The sequence below is a fragment of the Staurois parvus genome, unplaced genomic scaffold, assembly GCF_062004578.1.
Source record: "Staurois parvus isolate SC_StPar_1 unplaced genomic scaffold, SC_StPar_1.0 ptg001482l, whole genome shotgun sequence".
Classification (NCBI taxonomy): Eukaryota; Metazoa; Chordata; class Amphibia; order Anura; family Ranidae; genus Staurois; species Staurois parvus.
This window is the reverse complement of record NW_028319278.1, coordinates 166,753-193,927: the sequence shown is the minus strand read 5'-3', so window position 1 is coordinate 193,927 and position 27,175 is coordinate 166,753. Positions and strand designations below refer to the sequence as shown.

The 27,175-nt window shown below is 45.1% G+C and overlaps 1 protein-coding gene across 1 annotated transcript in view; it reads left to right on the top strand.

Annotated features, from left to right (window-relative positions):
* Positions 1-26,856, top strand: part of LOC149435674 (C-type lectin domain family 10 member A-like) — a 72,250-nt gene extending 45,394 nt beyond the window's left edge. The window contains exons 7-10 of the mRNA XM_089662494.1: positions 5,003-5,077; positions 12,477-12,628; positions 20,213-20,319; positions 26,009-26,856. Coding sequence (XP_089518620.1) covers positions 5,003-5,077; positions 12,477-12,628; positions 20,213-20,319; positions 26,009-26,168 — 494 coding nt within the window. The 3' untranslated portion in view covers positions 26,169-26,856. The remainder of the gene's footprint in view (positions 1-5,002; positions 5,078-12,476; positions 12,629-20,212; positions 20,320-26,008) is intronic.
* The last annotated feature ends 319 nt before the right edge of the window (positions 26,857-27,175 follow it).

Genomic DNA, 27,175 nt, shown 5'->3' with positions numbered 1-27,175 from the left:
CGTTTCTGTGGCCCTAAGTAACGTTTCTGTGGCCCTAAGTAACGATTCTGTGGCCCTAAGTAACGTTTCTGTAGCCCTAAGTAATGTTTCTGTGGCCCTAAGTAACATTTCTGTGGCCCTAAGTAACAATTCTGTGGCCCTAAGTAACGTTTCTGTAGCCCTAAGTAACATTTCTGTGGCCCTAAGTAACGTTTCTGTGGCCCTAAGTAACAGTTCTGTGGCCCTCAGTAACAATTCTGTGTCCCTCAGTAAAAATTCTGTGTCTGTCCCTGAGTAACGTTTCTGTGGCCCTAAGTAACGATTCTGTGGCCCTAAATAACGTTTCTGTAGCCCTAAGTAACGTTTCTGTGGCCCTAAGTAACGTTTCTATGGCCCTAAGTAACGATTCTGTGGCCCTAAGTAACGTTTCTGTAGCCCTAAGTAACATTTCTGTGGCCCTAAGTAACGTTTCTGTAGCCCTAAGTAACATTTCTGTGGCCCTAAGTAACGTTTCTGTGGCCCTAAGTAACAGTTCTGTGGCCCTCAGTAACAATTCTGTGGCCCTCAGTAACAATTCTGTGTCTGTCCCTGAGTAACAATTCTGTGTCCCTAAGTAACGTTTCTGTGTCCCTAAGTAACGATTCTGTGGCCCTATGTTTCGTTTCTGTGGCCCTGAGTAACGTTTCTGTGACCCTAAGTAACGGTTCTGTGGCCCTCAGTAACAATTCTGTGTCTGTCCCTCAGTAACAATTCTGTGTCTGTCCCTAAGTAACAATTCTGTGGCCCTAAGTAACATTTCTGTGGCCCTAAGTAACGTTTCTGTGGCCCTAAGTAACGTTTCTGTGTCCCTCAGTAACAATTCTGTATCCCTCAGTAACAATTCTGTGTCTGTCCCTGAGTAACAATTCTGTGGCCCTAAGTAAAGTTTCTGTGGCCCTAAGTAACGTTTCTGTGGCCCTAAGTAACGATTCTGTGGCCCTAAGTAACGTTTCTGTGGCCCTAAGTAACGGTTCTGTGGCCCTCAGTAACAATTCTGTGTCCCTCAGTAACAATTCTGTGTCTGTCCCTAAGTAACAATTCTGTGGCCCTAAGTAACGTTTCTGTGGCCCTAAGTAACGTTTCTGTGGCCCTAAGTAACGTTTCTGTGTCCCTCAGTAACAATTCTGTATCCCTCAGTAACAATTCTGTGTCTGTCCCTGAGTAACAATTCTGTGTCCCTAAGTAACGTTTCTGTGGCCCTAAGTAACGGTTCTGTGGTCCTCAGTAACAATTCTGTGTCTGTTCCTAAGTAACAATTCTGTGGCCCTAAGTAAAGTTTCTGTGGCCCTAAGTAAAGTTTCTGTGGCCCTAAGTAACGATTCTGTGGCCCTAAGTAACGTTTCTGTGGCCCTCAGTAACAAATCTGTGTCCCTCAGTAACAATTCTGTGTCTGTCCCTAAGTAACAATTCTGTGGCCCTAAGTAACGTTTCTGTGGCCCTAAGTAACGGTTCTGTGGCCCTCAGTAACAATTCTGTATCCCTCAGTAACAATTCTGTGTCTGTCCCTAAGTAACAATTCTGTGGCCCTAAGTAACGTTTCTGTGGCCCTAAGTAACGGTTCTGTGGCCCTCAGTAACAATTCTGTGTCCCTCAATAACAATTCTGTGTCTGTCCCTAAGTAACAATTCTGTGGCCCTAAGTAACGTTTCTGTGGCCCTAAGTAACAATTCTGTGTCCCTAAGTAACGTTTCTGTGTCCCTCAGTAACAATTCTGTATCCCTCAGTAACAATTCTGTGTCTGTCCCTGAGTAACAATTCTGTGGCCCTAAGTAAAGTTTCTGTGGCCCTAAGTAACGTTTCTGTGGCCCTAAGTAACGATTCTGTGGCCCTAAGTAACGTTTCTGTGGCCCTAAGTAACGGTTCTGTGGCCCTCAGTAACAATTCTGTGTCCCTCAGTAACAATTCTGTGTCTGTCCCTAAGTAAAAATTCTGTGGCCCTAAGTAACGTTTCTGTGGCCCTAAGTAACGTTTCTGTGGCCCTAAGTAACGGTTCTGTGGCCCTCAGTAACAATTCTGTGTCCCTCAGTAACAATTCTGTGTCTGTTCCTAAGTAACAATTCTGTGGCCCTAAGTAAAGTTTCTGTGGCCCTAAGTAAAGTTTCTGTGGCCCTAAGTAACGATTCTGTGGCCCTAAGTAACGTTTCTGTGGCCCTCAGTAACAAATCTCTGTCCCTCAGTAACAATTCTGTGTCTGTCCCTAAGTAACAATTCTGTGGCCCTAAGTAACATTTCTGTGGCCCTAAGTAACGTTTCTGTGGCCCTAAGTAACGTTTCTGTGTCCCTCAGTAACAATTCTGTATCCCTCAGTAACAATTCTGTGTCTGTCCCTGAGTAACAATTCTGTGGCCCTAAGTAAAGTTTCTGTGGCCCTAAGTAACGTTTCTGTGGCCCTAAGTAACGTTTCTGTGGCCCTAAGTAACGATTCTGTGGCCCTAAGTAACGTTTCTGTGGCCCTAAGTAACGGTTCTGTGGCCCTCAGTAACAATTCTGTGTCCCTCAGTAACAATTCTGTGTCTGTCCCTAAGTAACAATTCTGTGGCCCTAAGTAACGTTTCTGTGGCCCTAAGTAACGTTTCTGTGGCCCTAAGTAACGTTTCTGTGTCCCTCAGTAACAATTCTATATCCCTCAGTAACAATTCTGTGTCTGTCCCTGAGTAACAATTCTGTGTCCCTAAGTAACATTTCTGTGGCCCTAAGTAACGGTTCTGTGGCCCTCAGTAACAATTCTGTGTCCCTCAGTAACAATTCTGTGTCTGTTCCTAAGTAACAATTCTGTGGCCCTAAGTAAAGTTTCTGTGGCCCTAAGTAAAGTTTCTGTGGCCCTAAGTAACGATTCTGTGGCCCTAAGTAACGTTTCTGTGGCCCTCAGTAACAAATCTGTGTCCCTCAGTAACAATTCTGTGTCTGTCCCTAAGTAACAATTCTGTGGCCCTAAGTAACGTTTCTGTGGCCCTAAGTAACGGTTCTGTGGCCCTCAGTAACAATTCTGTATCCCTCAGTAACAATTCTGTGTCTGTCCCTAAGTAACAATTCTGTGGCCCTAAGTAACGTTTCTGTGGCCCTAAGTAACGGTTCTGTGGCCCTCAGTAACAATTCTGTGTCCCTCAATAACAATTCTGTGTCTGTCCCTAAGTAACAATTCTGTGGCCCTAAGTAACGTTTCTGTGGCCCTAAGTAACAATTCTGTGTCCCTAAGTAACGTTTCTGTGGCCCTAACTAACGATTCTGTGGCCCTAAGTAACGTTTCTGTGGCCCTAAGTGACGGTTCTGTGGCCCTCAGTAACAAATCTGTGTCCCTCAGTAACAATTCTGTGTCTGTCCCTAAGTAACAATTCTGTGGCCCTAAGTAACGATTCTGTGGCCCTAAGTAATGTTTCTGTGTCCCTAAGTAACGATTCTGTGGCCCTAAGTAATGTTTCTGTGTCCCTAAGTAACGTTTCTCTGTCCCTAACTCTCTCCCTGAATACAGAGCGGTCTGCCTCTGTTGAATGACTGGAGGCAAATGGAGAATTCTAAAATGGCCGCCATTTATAGCTCGACCATAACACAGTGCTGGCCTTTTGGCTAAGATCAAGTGTAGTATCTGTTCTTATCAGTGTCCAGTGGTGGTGCTCCCGACCACTCTGTCTTTGTGGGGTTGGTTGGATAGTACCCTCACTGGTATGATGGGGGTCCGGAAGGCTGGACCGGAGGGACAGATACCGGGGAGCGCCATGATTCATTCTGGGGCCTCGGGAGTAATTCCTCTGGGAAGGCTGGAAAGACCCAGTACCTCCTGATTTGAACAAGCTACCTTGGTCTGGCCAGGGGCTGGGGACGCAAAAAGTCCGCAAACTCAGTGCCCCCTGGGGAGACGCGCTCAGGGGTGTCACTAGTAACACTTGGGTGTGGGACCCCACGGTTTGAAAATGACACATGGCCACTGTTTTTACACATCTTTTTGCACAGCGCCCTAAGGACCAGGTCTTTTGGCCAAGTCCAGGGCAATTTTTGCTACGGGCCTCAGGGCCTGGTCTGTGCACAATTCGGCACGGTACCACTTTTTTATTTTTTCTTTCTCTTTATTTATTATGCACTTCCCACGTTTGTCACTTTTTTGCTCTTATGTGTGTGTTTTTTCACGGATGGAGGGTGTGGGTCCTCGGGCCTACCCTGAAGTCTAGGGGGAGGATGTGTGGCCATACGGTTCCTTCCTCCCCTGATCCCTAGGGGACTCTTCTTTGGGAGAGCCTCCTTGCCTAGTACTGGATGTCCGGCTTCGGCTGGACACAAGGAACGGTGGTCCACCAGGCCTTTTGGCCAGGAGGACCAATTGGGAACCTTGTCCCCGTCAGGAGCTTCATGCCCCGGGGGATCAGGGTAAGCGGTCCAAGCCCCTTTAGGGGTAGGACACAGCACACCCCTAAGTGCACTTTTTCGTGTGGTGTTTTGCACTTGCACTTTTTTTGTGAACACTTACGGGTTTTTTCGTTATAGTTGCACGTTTGCGGACTTAAAAAAAAAAAAAAAAAATTACACTGTACTGGCTGGCTGGCTGCTGATTGGCTAATGCGATGTCATGAATGAATGCATTATGGGTCAGCGCGCCTTGTCTGCGCGCCTTCCCAGACATCCCCGCTCCGTCGCCGCACATGTCGCCGCCATTTTAGGAAAAATTTCGATTCGCGCATCCGAAGTCTGCTTATTTTCGGATTCGACGCGAATCGAAATTTTCCTAATATTCGAAACGAATTCCACTTCGCCTACTTCGATTCGCTCATCTCTAGTTAGGACACCAGCAGCCCTAGCAACCAATGATGGTACACTGACAGCGTAGCCAAGGGAACCTGCACTGGAGACCGGGAAGGGCGGATGTTGAGGAGAAATGGAAACTGTAGGCCACTAATCCTAGCTTTGGTCTGGATAAAATCTTGCAGTGGGCCGTAGTCTGGAGACTTCTGGTATAAAGGAAGCCAACTCTAACCTGACATTCTGTGTATTTCAGCGTATTTTTCCAGCGACATTCAGAGGATTTTGGGATTTTTGGGGAAAGTGACAGAAGATCTGCAGAAAATGAAAAGTAAGTTTATCCTAAATGCCGCACCTATGTAATTCCAAAGAAAGATAAAAACATCAAAAATGTATTTTATAGTTATAATTGTACATTTTACATCACAGAAAAGAACCAGAAAACATTTCCTAAAATATTTAACTTCCAAATGATATGGTGAACCCTATTCCAGGTTTTAAACTTTATTTTATAGAAAATACTGTATGTATCAAAAACAAGATACTTTATCGAGGTACACTCCACCCTGTATGGTGACGCAGAGCATGAATACACTGCAATACTGTTCATGCCGCCTCAACCTCCGCAACATCTCCAGAATACGCCCCTTATTAACCAATGATAATACAAAGCTCCGAATTCACTCCCTGGTCATCTCCCGCCTCGACTACTGCGACTCCCTCATCATTGGCTTACATTTAGATAGGCGATCTGCCCTCCAGTCCATCATGAATGCTGATGCCAGGTCCATCCATCTTACCAACCGTTCAGTGTCTGCCACCCCTCTCTGCCAATCCCTCCACTGACCTCCACTCAGTGTCCTCCATCCCTCTCTGCCAATCCCTCCACTGACCTCCACTCAGTGTCCTCCACCCCTCTCTGCCAATCCCTCCACTGACCTCCATTCAGTGTCCTCCACCCCTCTCTGCCAATCCCTCCACTGACCTCCATTCAGTGTCCTCCACCCCTCTCTGCCAATCCCTCCACTCAGTGTCCTCCACCCCTCTCTGCCAATCCCTCCACTGACCTCCACTCAGTGCCCTCCACCCCTCTCTGCCAATCTCTCCACTGACCTCCACTCAGTGTCCTCCACCCCTCTCTGCCAATCCCTCCACTGACCTCCATTCAGTGTCCTCCACCCCTCTCTGTCAATCCCTCCACTGGCCGCCACTCAGTGCCCTGTATGCCTCTGCCAATCCCTCCACTGACCTCCATTCAGTGTCCTCCATCCCTCTCTGCCAATCCCTCCACTGACCTCCATTCAGTGTCCTCCATCCCTCTCTGCCAATTCCTCCACTGACATCCACTCAGTGTCCTCCACCCCCTCTGCCAATCTCTCCACTGACCTCCATTCAGTGTCCTCCACCCCTCTCTGCCAATCCCTCCACTGATGACCTCCACTAAGTGTCCTGTATGCCTCTGCCAATCCCTCCACTGGCCTCCACTCAGTGTCCTCCATGCCTCTCTGCCAATCCTTCCACTGGCCTCCATTCAGTGTCCTCAACCCCTCTCTGCCAATCCCTCCACTGACCTCCATTCAGTGTCCTCTACCCCTCTCTGCCAATCCCTCCACTGACCTCCACTCAGTGTCCTCCACCTCTCTCTTCCAATCTCTCCACTGACCTCCATTCAGTGTCCTCCACCCCTCTCTGCAAAGCCCTCCACTGGCTGCCACTCAGTGTCCTCTATACCTCTGCCAATCCCTCCACTGACCTCCACTCAGTGTCCTCCACCCCTCTCTGCCAATCCCTCCACTGACCTCCATTCAGTGTCCTCCACCCCTCTCTGCCAATCCCTCCACTGGCTGCCACTCAGTGTCCTGTATGTCTCTGCCAATCCCTCCACTGACCTCCATTCAGTGTCCTCCACCCCTCTCTGCCAATCCCTCCACTGACCTCCATTCAGTGTCTTCCACCCCTCTGCCAATCCCTCCACTGACCTCCACTCAGTGTCCTCCACCCCTCTCTGCCAATCCCTCCACTGACCTCCACTCAGTGTCCTCCACCCCTCTCTGCCAACCCCTCCACTGGCCTCCACTCAGTGTCCTCCACCCCTCTCTGCCAACCCCACCACTGGCTTCCATTCACCTAGAAAATAACATTCAAAATACTAACCACAACTTACAAAGCCATCCACAACTCTGCCCCCGGCTACATCACCAATCAGGTCTCAAAATATCAACCAAACCGCTCTCTTTGATCCTCCCAAGACCTTCTGCTCTCTAGTTCCAGTGTCACCTCTTCTCATGCTTGCCTGCAGGACTTCTCCCGAGCTTCTCCCACCCTATGGAACTCCCTACCCCAATCTGTCCATCTCCTAATCTATCCACCTGTAGAGAATCCCTGAAAACTTTTCTCTTTAAAGAAGCCTATCCTTCTTCTAACTAGTAAATTGCCATTTATTTCCTCCATCAGCTCCTCCCCCCACAGCTATTACCTTTTGTATCACTCAACCCTTCCTCCTAGATGGTAAGTTCTTAGGAGCCGGGCCCCCAGTTTCCTCTTGTACCAAATTGCATTGGAACTGTTATGTCTGCACCATATATATCCTGTATAATAATAATTACAATACAGTTCCAATTGTACAATAAATACCTTCACCCTGCGGTGTGATGCCTAATGTGTTGTGCGGGGCAGAGTTCCCCGAACCATCACATCATGCATTACACCCCTTACTCTGAAAGCAGTGTGTGGCCCTTAAGGTACCACCAAATTACCAAGTGGCACCATGTCACACATGCAGTGCCTGAGTTAGACCCCTGCCCCAAACGTCCTACATGGCCCAGCAACTACAACAAAGCATGCAACATTTCAAAAACAATTCAATAAGCAACGGGTGTGATGGGGGATAGAGAAGAGCGATAAGGGTGGAGGAAAAGCGTTCCACTGGCCCAAAGCTTTATTAAAAGGACAAAGACACACAAGGGAGAGTAGGGGAAGGGGAAATCTTCAGACCTCTGCAACCCATTGAAATGTTATTACTTGTTATACATAAAATGGGAATGAGATGGTGGTGGATTGCTCTTCAGGGTTACTCACATGTACAGAACAGCCCTCTGGAACTTGTATTTCTGAGCAGCAGGACTTGGCAGATAAGCAGAGTGTCGGGGACTATATTTCCCAGGAGCAGTAGCGTATGGACAGGGGCATATATATATCAAAGCCCGGGAGTTTAGGAAGAGGAGTGCGGAGGGGGATTGAAAGCAATACTAAAGGTTCATTTTTTTTGTAAAATAACAAACATGTCTATACTTACCTGCTGTGTGAAGTGGTTTTGCACAGAGGAGCCCCGATCCTCCTCTTCTCGGGTCTCCCGCAAGGCTCCTCCTTTCTGTCAGGTGCCCCCATAGCAAGCAGCTTGCTATGGGGGCACCCACTGCTCCTTGTGTCCATTCACACATGGAGCTGTGGCTTGGCCCCTCCCCCTCTCTCTTCTCATTGGCTGGCTGGCTGTGATTGACAGCAGCGAGAGCCAGTGGCTCCTGCTTGCTCTCTCAGGCAATGAGGCAGAGACCCAGGACAGCTGAGGCTCTCATGCACATCGCTGGATCTCGATGGGGCGAAAGTAAGCATAGAGGGGGCTGGGGGTGGGGGTGCTGCACACAGAAGGTTTTTTACCTTCATGCATAGAATTCACGAAGGTAAAAAACCTTCAGCCTTTACAATAGCTTGAAAGAGAAGGAGGTCTGCTGTTGGCTGAAGTGCTGAACTAGGAGCCAGGATTGGAGAGAGAGAGAGCAGAAAGAGCTTACTGACTGCCCGGCCTGCTACATTGCCAGGCAGGCCACTCTGATAGCGGGAGACAAAGCAGAACACCAAGCCTGAACCAGAGGACCCGTGGACTGTCTCTATCCATTGGGAGAGATGGATCGTGGCAATCCACCGAACCACATTGATCAGGCAAGAGAGACCCATGTAAGAGGGTATCATCTTCCATATACAAAGTTTGCTTCAACACCTAGAAGTGCTGCCTGATGACTGTCCAGTTGTCCAGTGTCTCCTCCATCCCCGGCTGACATCTCTCAGTCCACAGCCTCCTCCCATTGATGCTCCCTATACATATCCTCTAAGAGAGACCCATACATCCACTCACAAAATGAACATTGATAGCTCGTCACCTCAGTTATCTGCTTGCACATAGTTTGTGAACATCACATCAAAGACAGTAATGCAGAGTGTGTGTGTGAAGGAAAGCCGAGGGCTGGGCCCACAGATTCAGAGGGTACACGATGCCACACAGACACAGACAGCGGTTCTTTTAAAACAATTACATTTACTGAACAGTTATAGTGATCATGTAGTTGAGCATACGTAAACAGAATGATAACAGCGCATAACCATACAGTAAGGATAATACTGTCTAACACTGACCCCGTACTTGTGGACTTTCCCCCGATGTCCAGAAAGCAGCCTGGCTGCGCCTGAATGTTCCTGAGCAAGATATAATGTTGGGGTGCACCCTAAGTATTGCGCAATACTATTTGTAATCCAAAGGAAAGTGGAGTAAGTCTCGTGTAGCTTTCTGGTATATCCAAAATGTCACTGACCACGTGTGGTGCGATGTGCTGTGGCAAAGCCGCACTTATGTTCCCTGACAGGCTCTTGGTGCTTTCTTCTGACCAACTCCGGAACCGGACCATACAGTCACTTGTTTCCTGGTCTCGTTGTGAATCTCCCTTAGGTGCCCTCGCCAGTTTCCACTGTGAGCCGTAAATCCTCTTCCAGGCCCCACACAGATTCTCCAGACGTCCTCAGCATCCAACAGCCAGACCCAGACTCCACTTCCTCCTCAGCACAGGAACTCCTCCCCTTCCCATAGAGTTTGTGATGCAGTAAGTCATTTCTTAATTGCAGCCTCAAACCTGCATTTACAGTTCACTATGACCCTTCTGAGGGTCCTACTCAGCCCCTAAATTAGTATTCATTAAACTTTATAGGGTAAATAAGCATTTATCTTGTCTTAGCAAAAGTCACTACAAAATCGATTCTTGTACTTTGCTGCCATCTGCTGACCAAAGAACATATTGCAGTTTAACATTACACACCAGAATTAATCCATGCGTCACACCCTTACATGTGTGTGTGTGGGGGGGTCGCAATCTCGTTCCCTGTGGGGGCTAAGCCTCTAACCCAATAGAAGCAAGCAGCTGAAGCCAAGCTGAATTGCGATCTTGCAAGGCCGAGCAGAGGGTACCCCACAAGGACCAAAAAGCTGGGATAGATACGATCTCAATGTCCAAGCTGGGCAGCAGGGACACCTCTAAAGGGCTAAAGTCCATACTTCACTTGAACTTAACCAAAAATCAGGGGGGGGGGATGTGGTGGGATGACCTTCACCTTGCAGCAATTATATCTCAATGCTGTAACTTCATGTAGCAGAGTGCTGGTTGCTTTATATCTTAAACAGCAGCTGCAAGGCATTTTTTTCTCTTTTTGTCTTTGTGAGAGACAGACAGGAAAAAAAACAGGACTGTGCTCTGATTGGTTGTTGCTACAGCTGATCCACCCATAGCAGCACTGCTGTAAATGAACTTATGATTGGCTGTTGAGGAAGAAGGGGGCTAAGAAAGACACACGTGGGGAAGGAGACATTTTGGGTTGAGACCACATGGATCAGGGGCTGCTTGTGAAAAGCCAGAAAGGTCTCACTCCCTGTACTGCTAGAACCCATACACTGGGCAGGGTGTGTGTACCCAGAGGAATCTTCTTCAATAAAGTCCATAAAAAAAACATATTCTCAGAGTGTCGACGTGTTGTGGGTATATTCGGAGGTGTCACCAGATTCAGGTGGGAACTGAACCTATATAGTATCTAGCCAAGTAACACCCAAGGGTTTACATTCAGTGTAGACGGATCCTGAGCCTTCTCTACGTGGGAGTTCCAGTTACTTTCCTGGGTTCTTAAAGAGACCCCATTAGCAATTTAAAAAAATGCAGGTAAAAACGTGAAAAAATTCAAGAATTTTAAGTGCTACCTTTCTGTGTGTTTCTTTTCCACAAGTATTTTTTTATTTAGTTGAACTAAGCCTTTGAACATAATAGAAAAAATTGACAATGTTTCAATTGGTCAATTCACAAGCACAGCCCCCTCCCTCTTTGAACATCATAGTCTCTCCTCTTCTGGGAAAGTCTATAGACTGTCTGTGTTGACAGAGCTCTATTGTACCCCCTTCACCTCCCTTATAACCATTTATATAGCTGCTGGGGGAGGAGCAAAGGAGAATACTATAGAGTGCTACTTGACTGACAGCTCTAAATCTGTTGGGGCTGCTGACATCACATCCAAGGTGTCTATGGCACCCAGCAGCAGTTCTAGGTATTTGGATGTCTACATAGAGGAGGATCATATAGTCTGCATGCAGGAAACTAACCTCAAGGCCTTGGCTCCAGATCTCCGACCCTAAAAGGGAGGAGGGACAAAAAGGACATTCCAGGACATTGCCTCCTTTGTTGGTCAAAGCAATGCCCAATCCACCAATAAAAGCTTACTGAGGTAGCCTAGTTGAGGGCCCTTCCAGAACATTTACTTTGCTTAATCAAAGCTAGGTCCAATCCACAGAAGAAAGCTCATCTAGGGTTTACTGGTTGAGGGATTTTCCAGAACATTCCCTCCATGTATGAAAGCTTACCTGAGGTTACTGGTTGAAGACCTTCCAGAACATTGCCTCCATGTGTGGTCAAAGCTAGGTCCAATTAACTAATAAAAGCTTACCTGGTGCTGGCTAGTTGAAGGACCTTCCAGGACATTACCTCCATGTTTGTTCAAAGCAAGGTCCAATCCACTGATCAAAGCTAGCTTGGGGTTGCTGGTTGAAGGCCTTTCCAGAACATTGCCTACATATTTGGTCAAAGCTAGGTCAATCCACTGATAAAAGCTCACCTGGGGTTTCCTGTTTGACAAAACACTGGCAGAATTTTATAAAATCTTAGTTTTCTAAGGGTCAAATTGATGTGAGCTTTCGAAAAATTGAAAGAGGAAGATGGAAAAATTCTAACTATGAATGTGGTTATTGTTCATGAGAAAATGTATACATGTAATGAGACCTGTATCGAGTTCCTGGATCTGCACACTGATTGTGCTAAAAACAGGAGTTCCCACCATCCCTATCAGGTCTACCAGGATTGCCAGGTCTGTACGCTTGCTCTGCTCATTATAAGGGGTTTCCACCATCCCTTTTCTGAATTCCCAGGTCTGAGCAGCTTCTTTGCTTCCTCCCCCCTGCTGCATTTAATTGCCAGATCTATACACCTGCTGTGTCCATTAGGAGAAGTTCCAACCATCCCTGTGCTGAGTTTTTTGGTCTGTAGAACTGCATGCATTATAGAGGGGCCCCACCATTCCTGCTCTGATCTAATTCTGCCTGCTGTGCCCATTGCAATGTTTCCCAGCATTTCTCTGGATTTTGTATGTATTTTATATTATGGAGAATGTAACAAAAGCTGTGACACACAAAGTTGGATGGAGACACAAAACTCCCGGGTGTGCTGGAACGGAGCCAGGAATTATGGGAGGGAGATCTCATTGTTGAGTGAGTTTCCAAGATGTATAACAATTCAGGGTCTAAGTCGGGGGTGTGACCCCTTTTATCTTTGATTTTCTTTTATTATAATTCTACCATCTTGGCTGAAATGTCCGGCTATAACTATGACAATCCAGCATGACCCATATAATTCTCTTTCTTGCTCCCTCAGACTCTTCTGATCCATTATGCAGTGAGGGATGGAGACATTATGGACTCAGCTGTTACTATGTGTCTTCAAACGCACAACCATGGGACGCCTCCAAGAAAGACTGCGAGGACAAGAAGGCCCACCTGGTGGTCATTAATGGCCAGGACGAGATGGTATGAATGCTGAACAGATAGACCCTTCCTACTGTGATACTTCCCCTGTCAAATCACATCACTGCCAGCAGTATTTGATTATTATGCTCTCAGCCTCACCTTGTGAAGAGAATTTCCAGTTTACAGGACAACAATTTAAGCTCTGGCACACTGCAAGTGATTGTGACTGAGGCAGGCTATCTGAATAGTTAACCCTTTGCACACACATGGTAGCCACCACTATGGGTTTTAACAGAAACAAATGTGGGCATCATTTGCTGCCTCATCTAGACAGGAATGTAACAGAGTTTACACTATATAGAAGCTTCTCCATGGAGACACATTTCTTTAATTTCTAAAAACAGGTCCAGGTCGGTCGGTCCCCTCTACACCAATATCCACATACTTGATACCAGGTGCCGGCCTTGTCCATACAGGCTCCAATGGCAAAGAAAAGTTTTGATGGTGGAAGTGTGGCCATTGGGACTTTTCTTTGCCATACTTTGATTTCTAAGTAGAGCATTCAATGGTTCTGCTTCATGATTTTTTTAAATATTGTTTTAATGAAAAGAAAAAAAAGGTGCAGGTATTAAAAAAATATATATTACAAAAACAATAAAAGGATTAAAATTGAAAAATACTTAAAATTGGTTGTAAAGTCACATCTTTTAAATACTTTTATCCTCTCTGTTTTAGGTCTATATTAAATGCAATGTGTGTGCGTGTGCGTGTGTGCGTGTGCGTGCATATTATTATTTTATTATAATGCTAAATATCTTATTTGCACAGCCTCGATGTGCAGTCACATGTCCTCCCTCTGCTCTCCATCCCAATCCAAAGGAGTACAGTGGGAGGGGCTGAGATTCCCTTCTGATGTGTGCAAGCTAACAAAGGGAAGACATGTGACCGCACCTCAGGGCTGGGCAAAAAAGGTATTTAGCATTATAATTAAAATAAAAAAACACATACTGCATTTCATACTGTATAGACGTAAAACAGAGAGGATAAAAGTATTTACAAGATTTGACTTTATCAAAGAGGAGGGGAGGAGCAGCTGCCATGGAATGTGTTATACCGTCAAGGCAGGAGGGGAGAGGAGAGGAGGGGAAGAGATCGGCTCACACAGTGTCTACAGAAATGACAGTTAGAGAAAGGGGGAGATGCAGAGACGCTGAGAAGACAGCATGATGACAGAGGCATGTAACCAGACCACGCTATCATGGTTCAGCAGCCATGATTAGCAGGGTCAGTTTAAACAAGGGAACACAAGAACAAGAAGGATCAACCAGGTATTGTAGAACATGGAAAGGGACATATGACACTGCAAAAGCACTATTCTATATATTATGACTTAAAGGAACAGTATATATATATATATATATATATATATATATTTTTTTTTTTTTTTTTTTTGTTTAGGGTTACAGCCACTTTAAGCAAAGTCCACCTGATCTTTAGGTTTTTGCAGAATCTTGCAGAATAGGTCCAATCTGATGTATCAGAGTCACTGACCATTGTAGATGACTCTTCGCACTCCTCCTAAGTTTCTATGGTAAAGCTGGGAGCCCAGAGCTGTGGGGACAGACGTCTTTTCTTGTCTCCTCATTGGGTGTTGCAGAAAAGCCCCACTTAATCTAAAGGTTTGTAACTGCCAATTATTGTAAATACATCTGTAGAACCCTCCTAGTTTAGTTAGGGGGTGCTAGATCTCAATGGTTAGAAAGAGGCTGAGTAGCAGCCCAAATGTAATAGCCAGAGGGGTCTAATTGTGGTCAGGGCTGAAAGGCTCTGCAGGCTAGCTCCTCTGGAATTTCCACCTGCTTTGAGGCTTCTGGAGGAAGGCCTTGGAGGCAGTGAGTGGATTTGAGGAGTGGCTGGGTAAACTTTTGAGGGACTTCAAAAAATCTCCAACAGAAGGCTTGGCAAAGGGCTGAGACTCCCTTAAAGTGTTTGAGCCTTTTCAGTGGAGAGAGTCCGGTGGAAGAGGGAGAAAGCAAGATGTGAGGCTGAAAGCAGGAGGCTGTGAGGAGGCCCATTGGGATGGGGCCTACCTTCAGGCCAGGATCAGTAAAGGTGGACAGCTTGAAACTCACTGGCCCCCTGAGAGAGGACCACCTGTATGGCAGGGCAGGAGCAGTTAAGCTGATAGGCCTGGTAGCAGCAGTCAGCCCGCAAGTGGTACAGGTGAGGATCTGAGTGAGTACACCTGAACTCCCTGGGCGGATAGGGATAAGGAGCACTCTAGTGGGAAATCAGATTAGCACTCTGCTTGTAACTGTTCATCAATTTAAAGGGAAAGAAACCAGATCCCCTTCTCAGGCAACTCTCTAGATTGCTGGGTGAAGAGGACAATTTCATCTAGGGTGTGGGGTGATGGTTAGCTCTCCAACAAAGATGGTGTTGTAGAAGAGAAGAAGCTTGTGAATAGTTCCAGATGTTTGTCCTCAGTTTATCGGTACCCTTAAGCATCCTATACCCAGGGTCGGACTGACCATTTGGAAACTCAGGCACTGCCCGAGGGCCCGGTGTTAGTAGGGGGCCCCATGAGATGCCCCTGGTAGCTTTTTCATAGGCTTTTTTTAGTTTGGGCAAGGACACAGGGGCCCCATGATCCCCTATTGCCCGGGGGCCCCATGAGTTGTCAGTCCGCCCCTGCCTATACCCCCCTACCCCAGTTCAAATCCCCTTAGTAAACTTTAAAAACAAGCTCAAGGGCTTATTTCTGAGTTTGGATGCAAGTTTGTGTGGAGAATGCGGATTGCCTGGCTGTGCAGGACTTTACAGGGACCCAAATTCTTAGCAACCCCCAAGGGGGTAGTGCTACACATCTATGTTACCATCTGTCAAGGTTTCACAATCTGACAACCAACATCTCATTTAGCAACATGAAATTACAATTTGTTAGACACCAAATGTGATATAGATCTAATGCATATATCTATTTTCCAAGTCAAATTTGTCTGATTATCCTTCTGGACCTTGTAACTTAGACGTGTATGGAGGCTAACTGATTGGTATGTTCTTACACATTACTGTAACCATTTTTTATGAAGATAAGTTTAGTACAGTAAGGCCAAAATTCTGCTACATATCTTTGGTTAAAAAAATCCCAATAAGTGTATATTGATATTATAGCATCTACAAACTATGGGACATATGCTGGAATTGTTTTTAATAAATGCTAGTTTTTTTAAATAAATACAGCGACTTAGTCACCGGTCACACCGCTGCAATTTAAATTTGTGTGATTTGTAGGCAATTTCAGTGCAATTTCAGGTGCGTTTTCTGAAGACTTTATTGCGACGTGTGAAGATTTTCAACGATTTCTTTCAATTTTCAGCGAGATTTCCATTATATTTTATGTATGTGAAATCGCAGCAAAACTGCAGAAAAAGCCGCCAGAACTACTTTAGAAATCACGTTGCAGCAAATTGGAAATGTTAAGACGCGAATATTCATATACAGTTGTGTCCAAAATTATTCAACCCCCACTGAAATTGAGTGTTTTGGCCAGTTTGACATTGCTTTTGATCATTCAGTCATCTTGCTTACATTTACATTAAAGAGGCACTTGTAGGTCAGACAAATATAACATAACAGTTATAATGAAATAACCACAAATGTCTTTTCTGTGCTCACAGCATTATCAGTTTTATTCAACCCCCAAGTGACATTCAATCTTAGTACTTAGTACAGCATCCTTTTACAGTTATAACAGCTTTTAAACGTGAAGCATAGCTTGACACAAGTGTCTTGCAGCGATCTACGGGTATCTTCGCCCATTCTTCATGGGCAAAGGCCTCCAGTTCAGTCACATTCTTAGGCTTGCGCACTGCAACTGCTTTCTTTAAGTCCCACCAGAGGTTCTCAATCGGATTTAAGTCTGGTGACTGCGATGGCCACTCCAAAATGTTCCAGCCTTTCCTCTGCAACCATGCTCTAGTGGACTTGGAGGTATGCTTGGGATCATTGTCCTGTTGAAAGGTCCAACGTCTCCCAAGCCTCAGGTGTGTGACGGACTGCATCACGTTTCCATCCAATATCTCCTGGTACTGAAGAGAATTCATGGTACCTTGCACACGCTGAAGCTTCCCTGTACCTGCAGAAGCAAAACAGCCCCAAAGCATGATTGACCCTCCACCATGCTTCACAGTAGGCAAGGTGTTCTTTTCATCATAGGCCTTGTTCTTCCTCCTCCAAACATAGCGTTGATCCATGGGCCCAAACAGTTCTAATTTTGTTTCATCAGTCCACAGAACACTATCCCACAACTTTTGTGGTTTGTCCACATGGCTTTTGGCATACTGCAGTCGACTCTTCTTATTCTTTGGAGACAGCAAGGGGGTACGCCTGGGAGTTCTGGCACGGAGGCCTTCATTACGCAGTGTGCGTCTTATTGTCTGGGCTGAAACTTCTGTACCCACATCTGACAAATCTTTTCTCAGTTCCTCAGCAGTCACACGGGGACTTCTCTCCACTCTACGCTTCAGGTAGCGCACAGCAGTCGAAGTCAGCATCTTCTTTCTGCCACGACCAGGTAGCGTTTCAACAGTGCCCTTTGCCTTGAATTTGCGAATGATGCTTCCTAAGGTGTCTCTTGGTATGTTTAACATCTTTGCAATCTTCTTATAGCCATTGCCCTTCCTGTGAAGAGAAATCACCTCTTCTCTTGTCTTCCTGGACCATTCTCTTGCCTTCACCATGTTTGTAACCACACCAGTAAATGTCTAGAAGGAGCTGAGTATCACAGTCATTTTAAAGCTGCCTAATTGGTGCTTATTATGCTTGATTGCTGCTCGGTGACATCCACAGGTGTTTTCAATACCTGATGGAAAGCACCTGTATGAACCTCTGTTCTTCAGAGTGGTAGTCTTTAAGGGGTTGAATAATTGTGGCAATGAAGAAACCACATAAGAACCATTTACTACTGTATTACATAAACAATTGATGTCATTTTAGTTGCATTTGGGTAGTTACAACGTCCTTGTAGGATTTGATTCTGAATACAATTCCAAATGTACACTATAGTCCCTAAACCCCTTTACAGCATTGGGGGTTGAATAATTTTGGACACAACTGTACATTAGATGCGATTTCAGGTGTGATATCGATTCCCAAGTTGCACTGGTATGACCGGGCACTTATAGTGGGTCTGCGATATTGCAGCAGACAATTTTACACTAACTGATACTTTGTGGGAACCAGTGACACTAATACAGCGATCAGTGCTAAAAATATACACTGACACTGTACTAATGACACTGGCTGGGAACGGGGTAACATCTAAGGCAATCAAAGGGTTAACTGTGTGCCTAGCTATGTGCTTGTTGTACACTAGGTGTTGCTTGTACTAGGGGAAGTGAAGGATCCTGCTCACAGCTTTGCACGGACACAAGATCCATCACTTCCCCACCTGTCAGAACAGAGCTCTGCCTTGTTTACATAGGCAGAGCTTTGTTCTTTCTCCTTTCCGGACGATCAGCAGGTGCCGATCACCGGAACTCACAGACCAGCTTCTGCGGTGAGTCTTCACAGCAGAAGCGAGCCGATGGCAGGGCACGCACCCCCTATGGCAGAAGTGCAAAATCATGTATATATATATATATATATATACACGTGATTTTGCGCATGAGGACTGCCCTGTAGCAGTAAAACTGCTATAAGGTGGTCTTCAGATGGTTAATAAAATACAACTGCCAACTCATATTTAGCTTTCAGAACAAAGCATGTTTCTATGATATAAACCACTGCTCTCCATGGGTCTGTGAGGTGGATTGTCTGGGTACTGCTGTGGCCACCAGTAGGATCCAATGCTGCTTTAGGATGAGCCAGGTAATCCCAAGAACCAGGCAGGAACACACAGGGGCACTGGACCAGATGTGATGTCACTGTGGGCAGAACATGAAGCAGAGGGGTATGATTACACATTTCAAAGCCCAGCGGCTTCTTCCTCAAAACCGTCTCTCATAGGTTCTCTTTAAGGAAAAAAATCTTACTGATATCCTCCTGGCTTCATGGTTGAAGTATTCCCATTATACCCAAGTAATAAATAAAACCCTCTATTCTATGAATGGGAAGCAACCTCCGAATGGAGGATGGGTGGATGATGGATGGGTCCCCCCCCTCCATTATTAGACTGTATTCCATTCATAGAAGATGTAGTGTTCTGTGAATGGAGCATCTGGGTGAAAAAGGAGGCCATAGTCGGCCTTTCTTGATGAGAGCCCTTAGTTGTATTAATGCCCACCACAGCGGAAGACTACAGTGGCAAAGATGGGGGGACGAAGGAGGGTTTCACCTAAAGCAAGAGGCATCAGCACAAGGGACACATCCTTCTGATTGTAAGTTATGCCCCATGTGCTGATTTTTCTGTTTTTATTTAGATCAGTGGTCTCCAAACTGCGACCCTTTGCTTGCCTTTATCCAGCCCTTGAGGGGAGGCACTTTTCCTCCCACTGATTCAAGACACTATTCCTCCCACTGACACCAACAATGATGCATATTTCCTGCTACTGACATCAGCAATGGGGCCCATTGACACCAAAAATGGGGCACTATTCCTCCCACTGACACAAATGATGAGGCACTCACACTGACACCAGCAATGGGACACTATTCCTCCCCTTGATACCAAAGATGCATTGTTTACTCCCACTGACACCAGGACAATTTCAACTCCCAATGGTCACAGACCGCCCCCCCCCCCCAAAAAAAAAAAGTCTGGAGGAAAGTAAACTGGCCCTTTGTCTAGAAAGTTTGCAGACCCCTGATTTAGACTGCACTTAAGCTTTTTTTTTTTTTTTTTTTTTATTTCCAACCGCAAGGCAAAGTCCTACTTTTTAATCTTTTTTCATGGTGGGCTGTTGACATTTATAAACATGGAAAAAGAAACTTTGGTCGGCTTCCGCTTCAATGACTTGCACATCCTTTGAAACAGCTAGACAATGGGGAGTAGCAGTAAAGAAAACCTGTCCTAAGAGAAACATGGAGTCAGCCATTCTTGATGTCTCCTTATAAAATTGTGAGTTTTCAGGCTCTCATGCTGACTCCCTGGCTTTGGAGTTTTGATTCGCCAACCTAGGACAAAGATTCATCTATGGATTCCAGTGAGCTAATGTAGCAGCCACCAATCTGGTATATTTAGTAGGGGGTCAGCAGTGGCACCCCGTGTTTATATTATGGCATATTCACTTTAAAGTTGTTTTTCTGTTTTCGGAATCAATTGGTTTCTAGGCATAATCCTCAGTTCGAAGTGTCATGATGTTATGTTGGATCCCCACACACTGCCAAAAGATTGTTTTTCTAGAATAAATGTCCTCTCTCCTCCTTTTTTTCTTTTTTAACCTTGCTGTCCATTTTCTAAGGCTGACCTCAAGCGTGTCATGAGCCAGGAGATGGGCCGTACCATGTCTGTGTCCTGGGGGGAGGATTACATTTGTGTTGAGGTGTGAAGTGTTCTCATCATTTTTGTGGTTTTCCTCCTGGTGCCCCAGTTTTCTATCCAATCCAAAAATCTATTGGTAGCTAAACTGTCATGTCACCTAATCAGCCATACGTGTACAATAATTCATCTTCTAACAACTTCTCTCTCTTGTCTTTCTTAAGAATTTTCTTCTTGGGATTGCAAAAGGCAAATACTGGTGGATCGGTCTAACAGATGCAGATGGAACCTGGAGATGGGTGGATGGAACCCCTTATGACATAACTCCAAAGTAAGACACTGAAACCCCGAATATCAAAACCCTCCTCACATATCTCCAAAACTAGGATTTGGTAAAATTATATGAAAAGGTGACAAGCTGATGGATCCTTGAGCTGAAGTATATTGTTGAGACTTATTAATATTATTATTATACAGTATTTATAAAGCGCCAATAGTTGGCTCAGCGCTGTACATTACAAAGGGGGACAGAACATGTGACAGTACAATAACAATACAATGCAAAACATGAGGGGATCGAGGGCTCTGCTCTATCGAGCTTACAATCTAGGAGGGAGGGGATGGTGGCACAGGAGGAGAAAGCTGTGGGGGATGGAGTGGTAGGAAGAGTGGAGGAGGTCAGTCAAGTTAGCAGGGGGTGGGGTAGGCTTCCCTGAAGAGGTGGGTTTTCAGGGTGCGCCTAAAGGAGAGGAGAGTAGGTGATAATCTGATGGGTTGGGGCAGGGAGTTCCAGAGGATGGGTGACACCCTGGAGAAGTCCTGGAGGCGGGCATGGGAGGAGGAGACCAGGGAACTAGAGAGAAGGAGGTCTTGTGAGGAGCGGAGTGTGCGTGTTGGGCGGTACTTGGATATTAGGTCGGTGATGTAGTTCGGGGCAGTATGGTGGACAGCTTTGTACATCAGCGTTAGGATTTTGAATTTGATCCGTTGCGCAATCGGAAGCCAGTGGAGGGATTGGCAGAGGGGGGTGGAGGACACTGAGTGGAGGCCAGTGGAGGGATTGGCAGAGGGGGGGTGGCAGAAATGGAGCGGTTGGAAAGGTGAATGAGTCTGGCAGCCGTATTCAGGATGGACTGAAGCGGGGATAGCCAGCGGCGAGGCAGGCCAGTGAGGAGGGAGTTGCAGTAATCGAGTCGTGATATGATGAGGGAGTGGATGAGCTGTTTAGTGGTTTCTGGGGTTAGGAATGTGCGGATTTCACTCCACCCAGTGCTTTACAATACTTCTTCACCCAGAGAACAATAATGTACTGTGATATGGGGTGATTAGACTCAGTAGTAGATGCTTTTTTAACCAGGCAACAAAAACATCAAGCCACCTCGCTCTCTCTTAGCATTGGGTCCCTCAAACCAATGGCTCTTCAATGCACAAGGCTTCAAGTCTGTTAACTAACACAGCTCGTCTTCAATGTGCCCAGTGATGCTAGCTCACATCTGTCTCCTAAGGTGAAGCCATGTTGCCAAAATGGGAACACACTTCTGTCTGGCTGGAGCTCTGAACTAGTCTCAATCCATCATTATAAAGGTTGTGTGTACCTGGACACACACCCTGCTGGTCTTCAACAAAACCTGGACACTGGGTTGGAGATTTCTTTCCTACCAAGGCAATATGAAATCTCCAAACTACGGAACCCAATCCAGGATTAACAAAATCCTGAGAAAACTTTAAAAATATTTTTCTCAGCTCAGAATAAGTATTCCAGAGCCCCGTACTCTACACACGTGGAACCTTGTGTCCTTTTTATGACCATTTTCCCAGTGGCATGGCCTTGTACTGTCATAATACATGTTATCAATAATAATCTATGAGTCAGTCCTTTTGATCCAGCCCTTCTGAGCAGAGTGTGCCAGTGGGGGGGGGGGGGGGGGGTTGGCAGAGAGACTGACTTTGTAATAAAATGTTCCAGCGGGGTGCCGCCTCTTCTCGGGATCTATGTACTTGATATGCAGCCACTTGTCTCCTAGTGTGAGTGAAAGACGAGTATCCTAAAATCTAAACTACATCAAAATCAAATATCTTCATTTCTAGACGGACGTAAAAGTTAGAAATAGGATCTGTGGATTCTTTGGCAATTCTTTCATCCCTAATACTTTCCATTTCCTGATGTTTCTGACTTCCTGACATATGTAGACATAAGTGGAGGGTAGGACGGGGATGGGGCATACTACCTGTAACATATCAGTATTTAGGCAGGTGCAGTCTATTTTCTCCTATGCATGTGGTGCTCATCTGCAGCGGCAATGCAGGTAGGAAAGAAAGTCAAGAGAAATTGTTTCTCTATGATTTCCTCATTCAATTGAGCAGTGATCTTGTTGAAAGCATATTCTCCACACGACCTTGTGGCCATCTTAGGTCAGGCAGAGTCTATTTAAGACTCTTTCCCCTCGGTTTGGCATGCTTTATACAAGTGGACAGGTTCCCCATCTGACATGGACAGTAGTAGCCATAGGGAAAGGTTCCAGAGGAGTAGGGAGAGAGCAGGGGCTACATCTATCTCTTCAGGAAGCTGCCCATTTGGGTGTGAACTGGCCAGGCCGCACTTCATTCCTCATGGTAGATGTTCTTGGCATCCCCGAGTCTTCTAACCTCTGTAAGTGGCTCCGGACAGGTGAGATCTCCACCAGGCCTGTTGTGATGTTAATTTACTGTTCAGTACAACATTCTCTGCAAATCAAGACTGTGTGTTCACTGCCCGCCACACGATGCCGCACTTATCTAACAAGCTGAGACAGATATCAAATCCTGTCTTACTTTATTGAGGAGGAAGTGATGTCACTGTGACGTCACTTCCTCTAGAGACTTACACACCCTGGCGGCAGTGCAGCCCTGTGGCCAAAGGAAGTCACGTGTTCCTAACAACAAATGCTACACTTCCATTCATTTCTATCCTACATGGCAATATGGCTGCAAATGTCCAGGCAGGCAATAGAACAGCGGCAGATAATCCAAGAACCTTTGTTAGAAGCTTTCCTTAACCTAATATCTAATATCTTCTTATTAACAGTACTAACATATGTATGGATGAGTTGGATCTTAATAGAATAATTGAGTTATTATATTTATATTTGTTCTAGATTGGGAAAAGTAAGTAATTAGACTTCATAGTCTGTGAATATACATATGAACATATATCTTGAGTTTTCTTTACATTAAAGCCACACATGTGATAGCAATTGGTCTATCCATCCTCCCTCATCTATGTAAGAGATTATGTTTCACTAACTAGAGAATTGTAAAAATCTATTTCATACGTGTTAGGTTTACAAGATTTATACTGTAATATTTCTTGATTACGATATTTATATATGAGAACTCTTATTAAGATTACTTTTAGGAGAATATATATATATATATATATGTGTGTGTAATACATGTAATTTACTCTGATTGATGGAATGTCTAGGCCTTCTTAGGTTACACTCAGACTTTAGGAGAAGTAGACTGGAGGTTTGTTATATATACACATCTGTTTCCAATTATCTTGGTGGGACTACAAGGAACACAAGAGAAGATCAGCCCATTTTTAGGAGATGGTGGGGGCTGGATTGCTCTTTTAAGAGCAGAACAAAGACTTTTTAAGGACACACTTTGCTAGAAGCCTTGATGCGATACACACACACACAAACATATACATATATACAATCTTATTATCAAGAACTTAACTATATTTTTTGGACATTATTTAAACATTCTGTATTACAATATTTTATTTCTCATTTTATGCAACATTATTATTAAATCATCTTTTTGAGTTTATGCAAGAAGTGGAAGGACTTTCTATCTGAACATTTCTCATCAATACATGTTATTAAAATATCGAGACAATACGATATTTTACAACCTTCTCAAAAGCTCCCACCATAGAACACCTTATTAATCAAAGTATTAAAATCCTGAGATGGCCCTCTTGGGTATCTATACCTATTCAAACGCCAGAAAAAAAAAGCTACACCCACCTATCATGACTTAGCGACCTACCTTATCTTTTCAGCAAAAACAAATCTGTTCTTTCTTGTCTCTAAGGACCTCATAATTTTTACATAACTAAGTAATTGTTAATGTAGTGTAATAATGATTTATGATTCTCTTTATAGCGCCATTAGGATACACTAAAGGTTTTCAGGTTTTATACTCGCCTGATCCCCTCTCTAGATTCCTTCTGAAAATCATCTTTCTGTTGGGTTTTTATTGTCTGTGTCCATGCTGGGGAGATTCATCCTCTTTAATTTTCCTACAGCAAGAATAAGAAGCAAATGTGAGTAGAGACACCCCTCCCCTGACCTTTTGAATCTGGTATGGATTTTAAGGGAAATCCTCATACAAAAAACCCCCCAAAAAAGTACACAAGGTCTCCCTAAGAAGCTACACCCGACCCTTAATCCAAGCATGGAGCCTGGCTGGCCAGGAAAGTAAGCTTTTGCCCTCCTCCTGAACCATGACCACATGACCTTAACTTGGGGTGATACCATGCCAGGGAGAACCCCCCTGGCAAAGAATCTTGTCCTCATGTTGATGAAGGCAAGAGCCTGTTCCCCAGGACCATGGCCAGTGGTTGTGGGGGTCTGTGGAGGAGCTTATCAGAATCTGGACTCCCCTGTTAAAATATAGGGGCCCACACATACCACCCTCCCTCCATGTGAATGAGTAAGGTATATAGTAATTGTGTAACCCGGAAATAAAGACACCCTAAGATCTTTTTTGAAAACAAATTCTACAAAAGAGACCCTCCTTGTAAATTCATCAACATTCTTGATGCCTGACAGCTCATCGGAGTTAAAAACTTAGTTTACCAGTGAACAAGTCCATCCCGGAGAGTACTGCTTGCCGAATGACAGCTCCCCATGCTGTTATCAGCTACCGTATATAAGGGAAGAGGAGGGGAAGTAGTGATATCATTGACCAAATATGGCCATGGCTATGTTTGGTAAAAGTCATTGCCAAAATATGGCCAGTGACCATATTTCGGCAGATACATTTCTGCTATCCCCGCCCCTTTGCTTACGAAGCCTGAGATTCCCACCCATGTAAGCAATGTGCCGGAGATGGTTGATAGGGACGCATTGGGTGCCAACACTTGCTGCTTCTTTCAGAACCATTGACAGCAGGAAGCTGTTATGTATAGAAAAGGTAAAAATACTCATCTCCCACCGAACAGGAAGACAAATGTGCAAAAGTTTGGGTGTTCATCCTAACAGCCTAGGTTCAGGCCAAACCATTGGCTCATCCCTACTTCTCACATAGCCAATTAGAAAAAGATGAGGGAAAAAAACTCATCACATAGGCACATGGGTAAAGGAGTGAAGGGAAAGAACTCCTTATGTTGGGAAGGACCTGGAAGAGAGAATTCTTCACATATTCAATCAGGGAAAGAGGTGGAGGAAGAACTCATCACAAACCTAATATGGGCCATGCATGGATCTGGTTGGCCACCACTGATCTAACCTCAGTAGATTGTACCATCCAAGTGTAGCGTGTGGCCACCACCCATCTAACCTCAGTAGATTGTACCATCCAAGTGTAGCGTGTGGCCACCACCCATCTAACCTCAGTAGATTGTACCATCCAAGTGTAGCGTGTGGCCACCACCCATCTAACCTCAGTAGATTGTACCATCCAAGTGTAGCGTGTGGCCACCACCCATCTAACCTCAGTAGATTGTACCATCCAAGTGTAGCGTGTGGCCCCCACCCATCTAACCTCAGTAGATTGTACCATCCAAGTGTAGCGTGTGGCCACCACCCATCTAACCTCAGTAGATTGTACCATCCAAGTGTAGCGTGTGGCCACCACCCATCTAACCTCAGTAGATTGTACCATCCAAGTGTAGCGTGTGGCCGGCTCTCTTGCAGTCCATCACAGTTGTTGGGCTCAGACTTTGAAAATCTCATTTTATAGCATTTTTCCCAGTTCTGCTCAGTTCCTGTGTTGGTCTAATCACTATTGTCTCTTCTGTCCTTCAGGTTCTGGGGGCAGGATCAGCCCGATGATTGGACAGGTCATAGTTTTGGAGGAGGGGAAGACTGTGCTACGATAAGGCATACTGATGAGTGGAAGGACTGGAATGATCGTCACTGTTCCGAAGAAGCAAAGTACATCTGTGAGAAGAAGATGATCTTCTGATCTGAACTGATGAATATTGGAGGACAACTGATACCTCTGTCTGCCTTTTCACCTTCTTTCACTTTTCACTGCAGCCATATAGAAGCTTCTACTGCAAAAAATAATACTGCAGGATATGCTGGGACTTGTTGTTCTTCTACAATAGGACGATCTCAGAGTGTCCAATCTGCAGATTTCAAGCTGAATTCCAGCCTTGTCTTTAGTCTCGTACAGTTGTATTTCACTGCACACTGTGAGCTCCACAATGTGCATTAGAAGATGCAGAGAGGCAGATAGTCTGCTTCATTTCATGACTGGAGGAGGTCCAGTGTCATCTTCACCTTTTCTCCTCAGCCTGACTGTCCCTTGCCCTGCCATTTTCAATAAATGAATTTCAGTTCTTTAAACTATGGAGGCTCAGCATTGCATGTGGGTGTTATCTAGGGTGATCTGGATGCAAATGAGTGCACCCCCCTTCTTTTTACCTAGCCAGGGGGAACAAGGCCTTTAACTGCTTCAAAACTGACACTTTCACCCCCTTTCTGCCCAGGCCAATTTCCAGCTGGTGGCATTTAATCACCACTGGGATTTTTAGTTTTTGCTAAATATATGAAAAAATAACTGACTTTTTTGGGAACAAAACGTGCACTTCGTTTCTGCAACAAAATATTGCAAATAAATAATCTTTCTTCATAAATTTACGCCAAAATGTATTCTGCTTCAATTTCTTTGGTGAAAATAACCCAAATCAGTGTTTATTATTTAGTCTGAAGGAAAGTTATAGCGTCTGCTAAAATTATGTTTTTTATCTAAAGATCAAACAATCCTGATGTACTGCCGGCCAATCTAATTTCTTGAAGGACAAAACAACTCCCCCCCCAGATGTCAGGACCGTATAAATATCCTCCAAATGTCAGACAAGTACAAATACCCCCAAATGTCAGAACAGTACAGATATCCCCCAAATGTCAGGACAGTACAAATATCCCCCAAATGTCAGAATAGTACAGATATCCCCCAAATGTCAG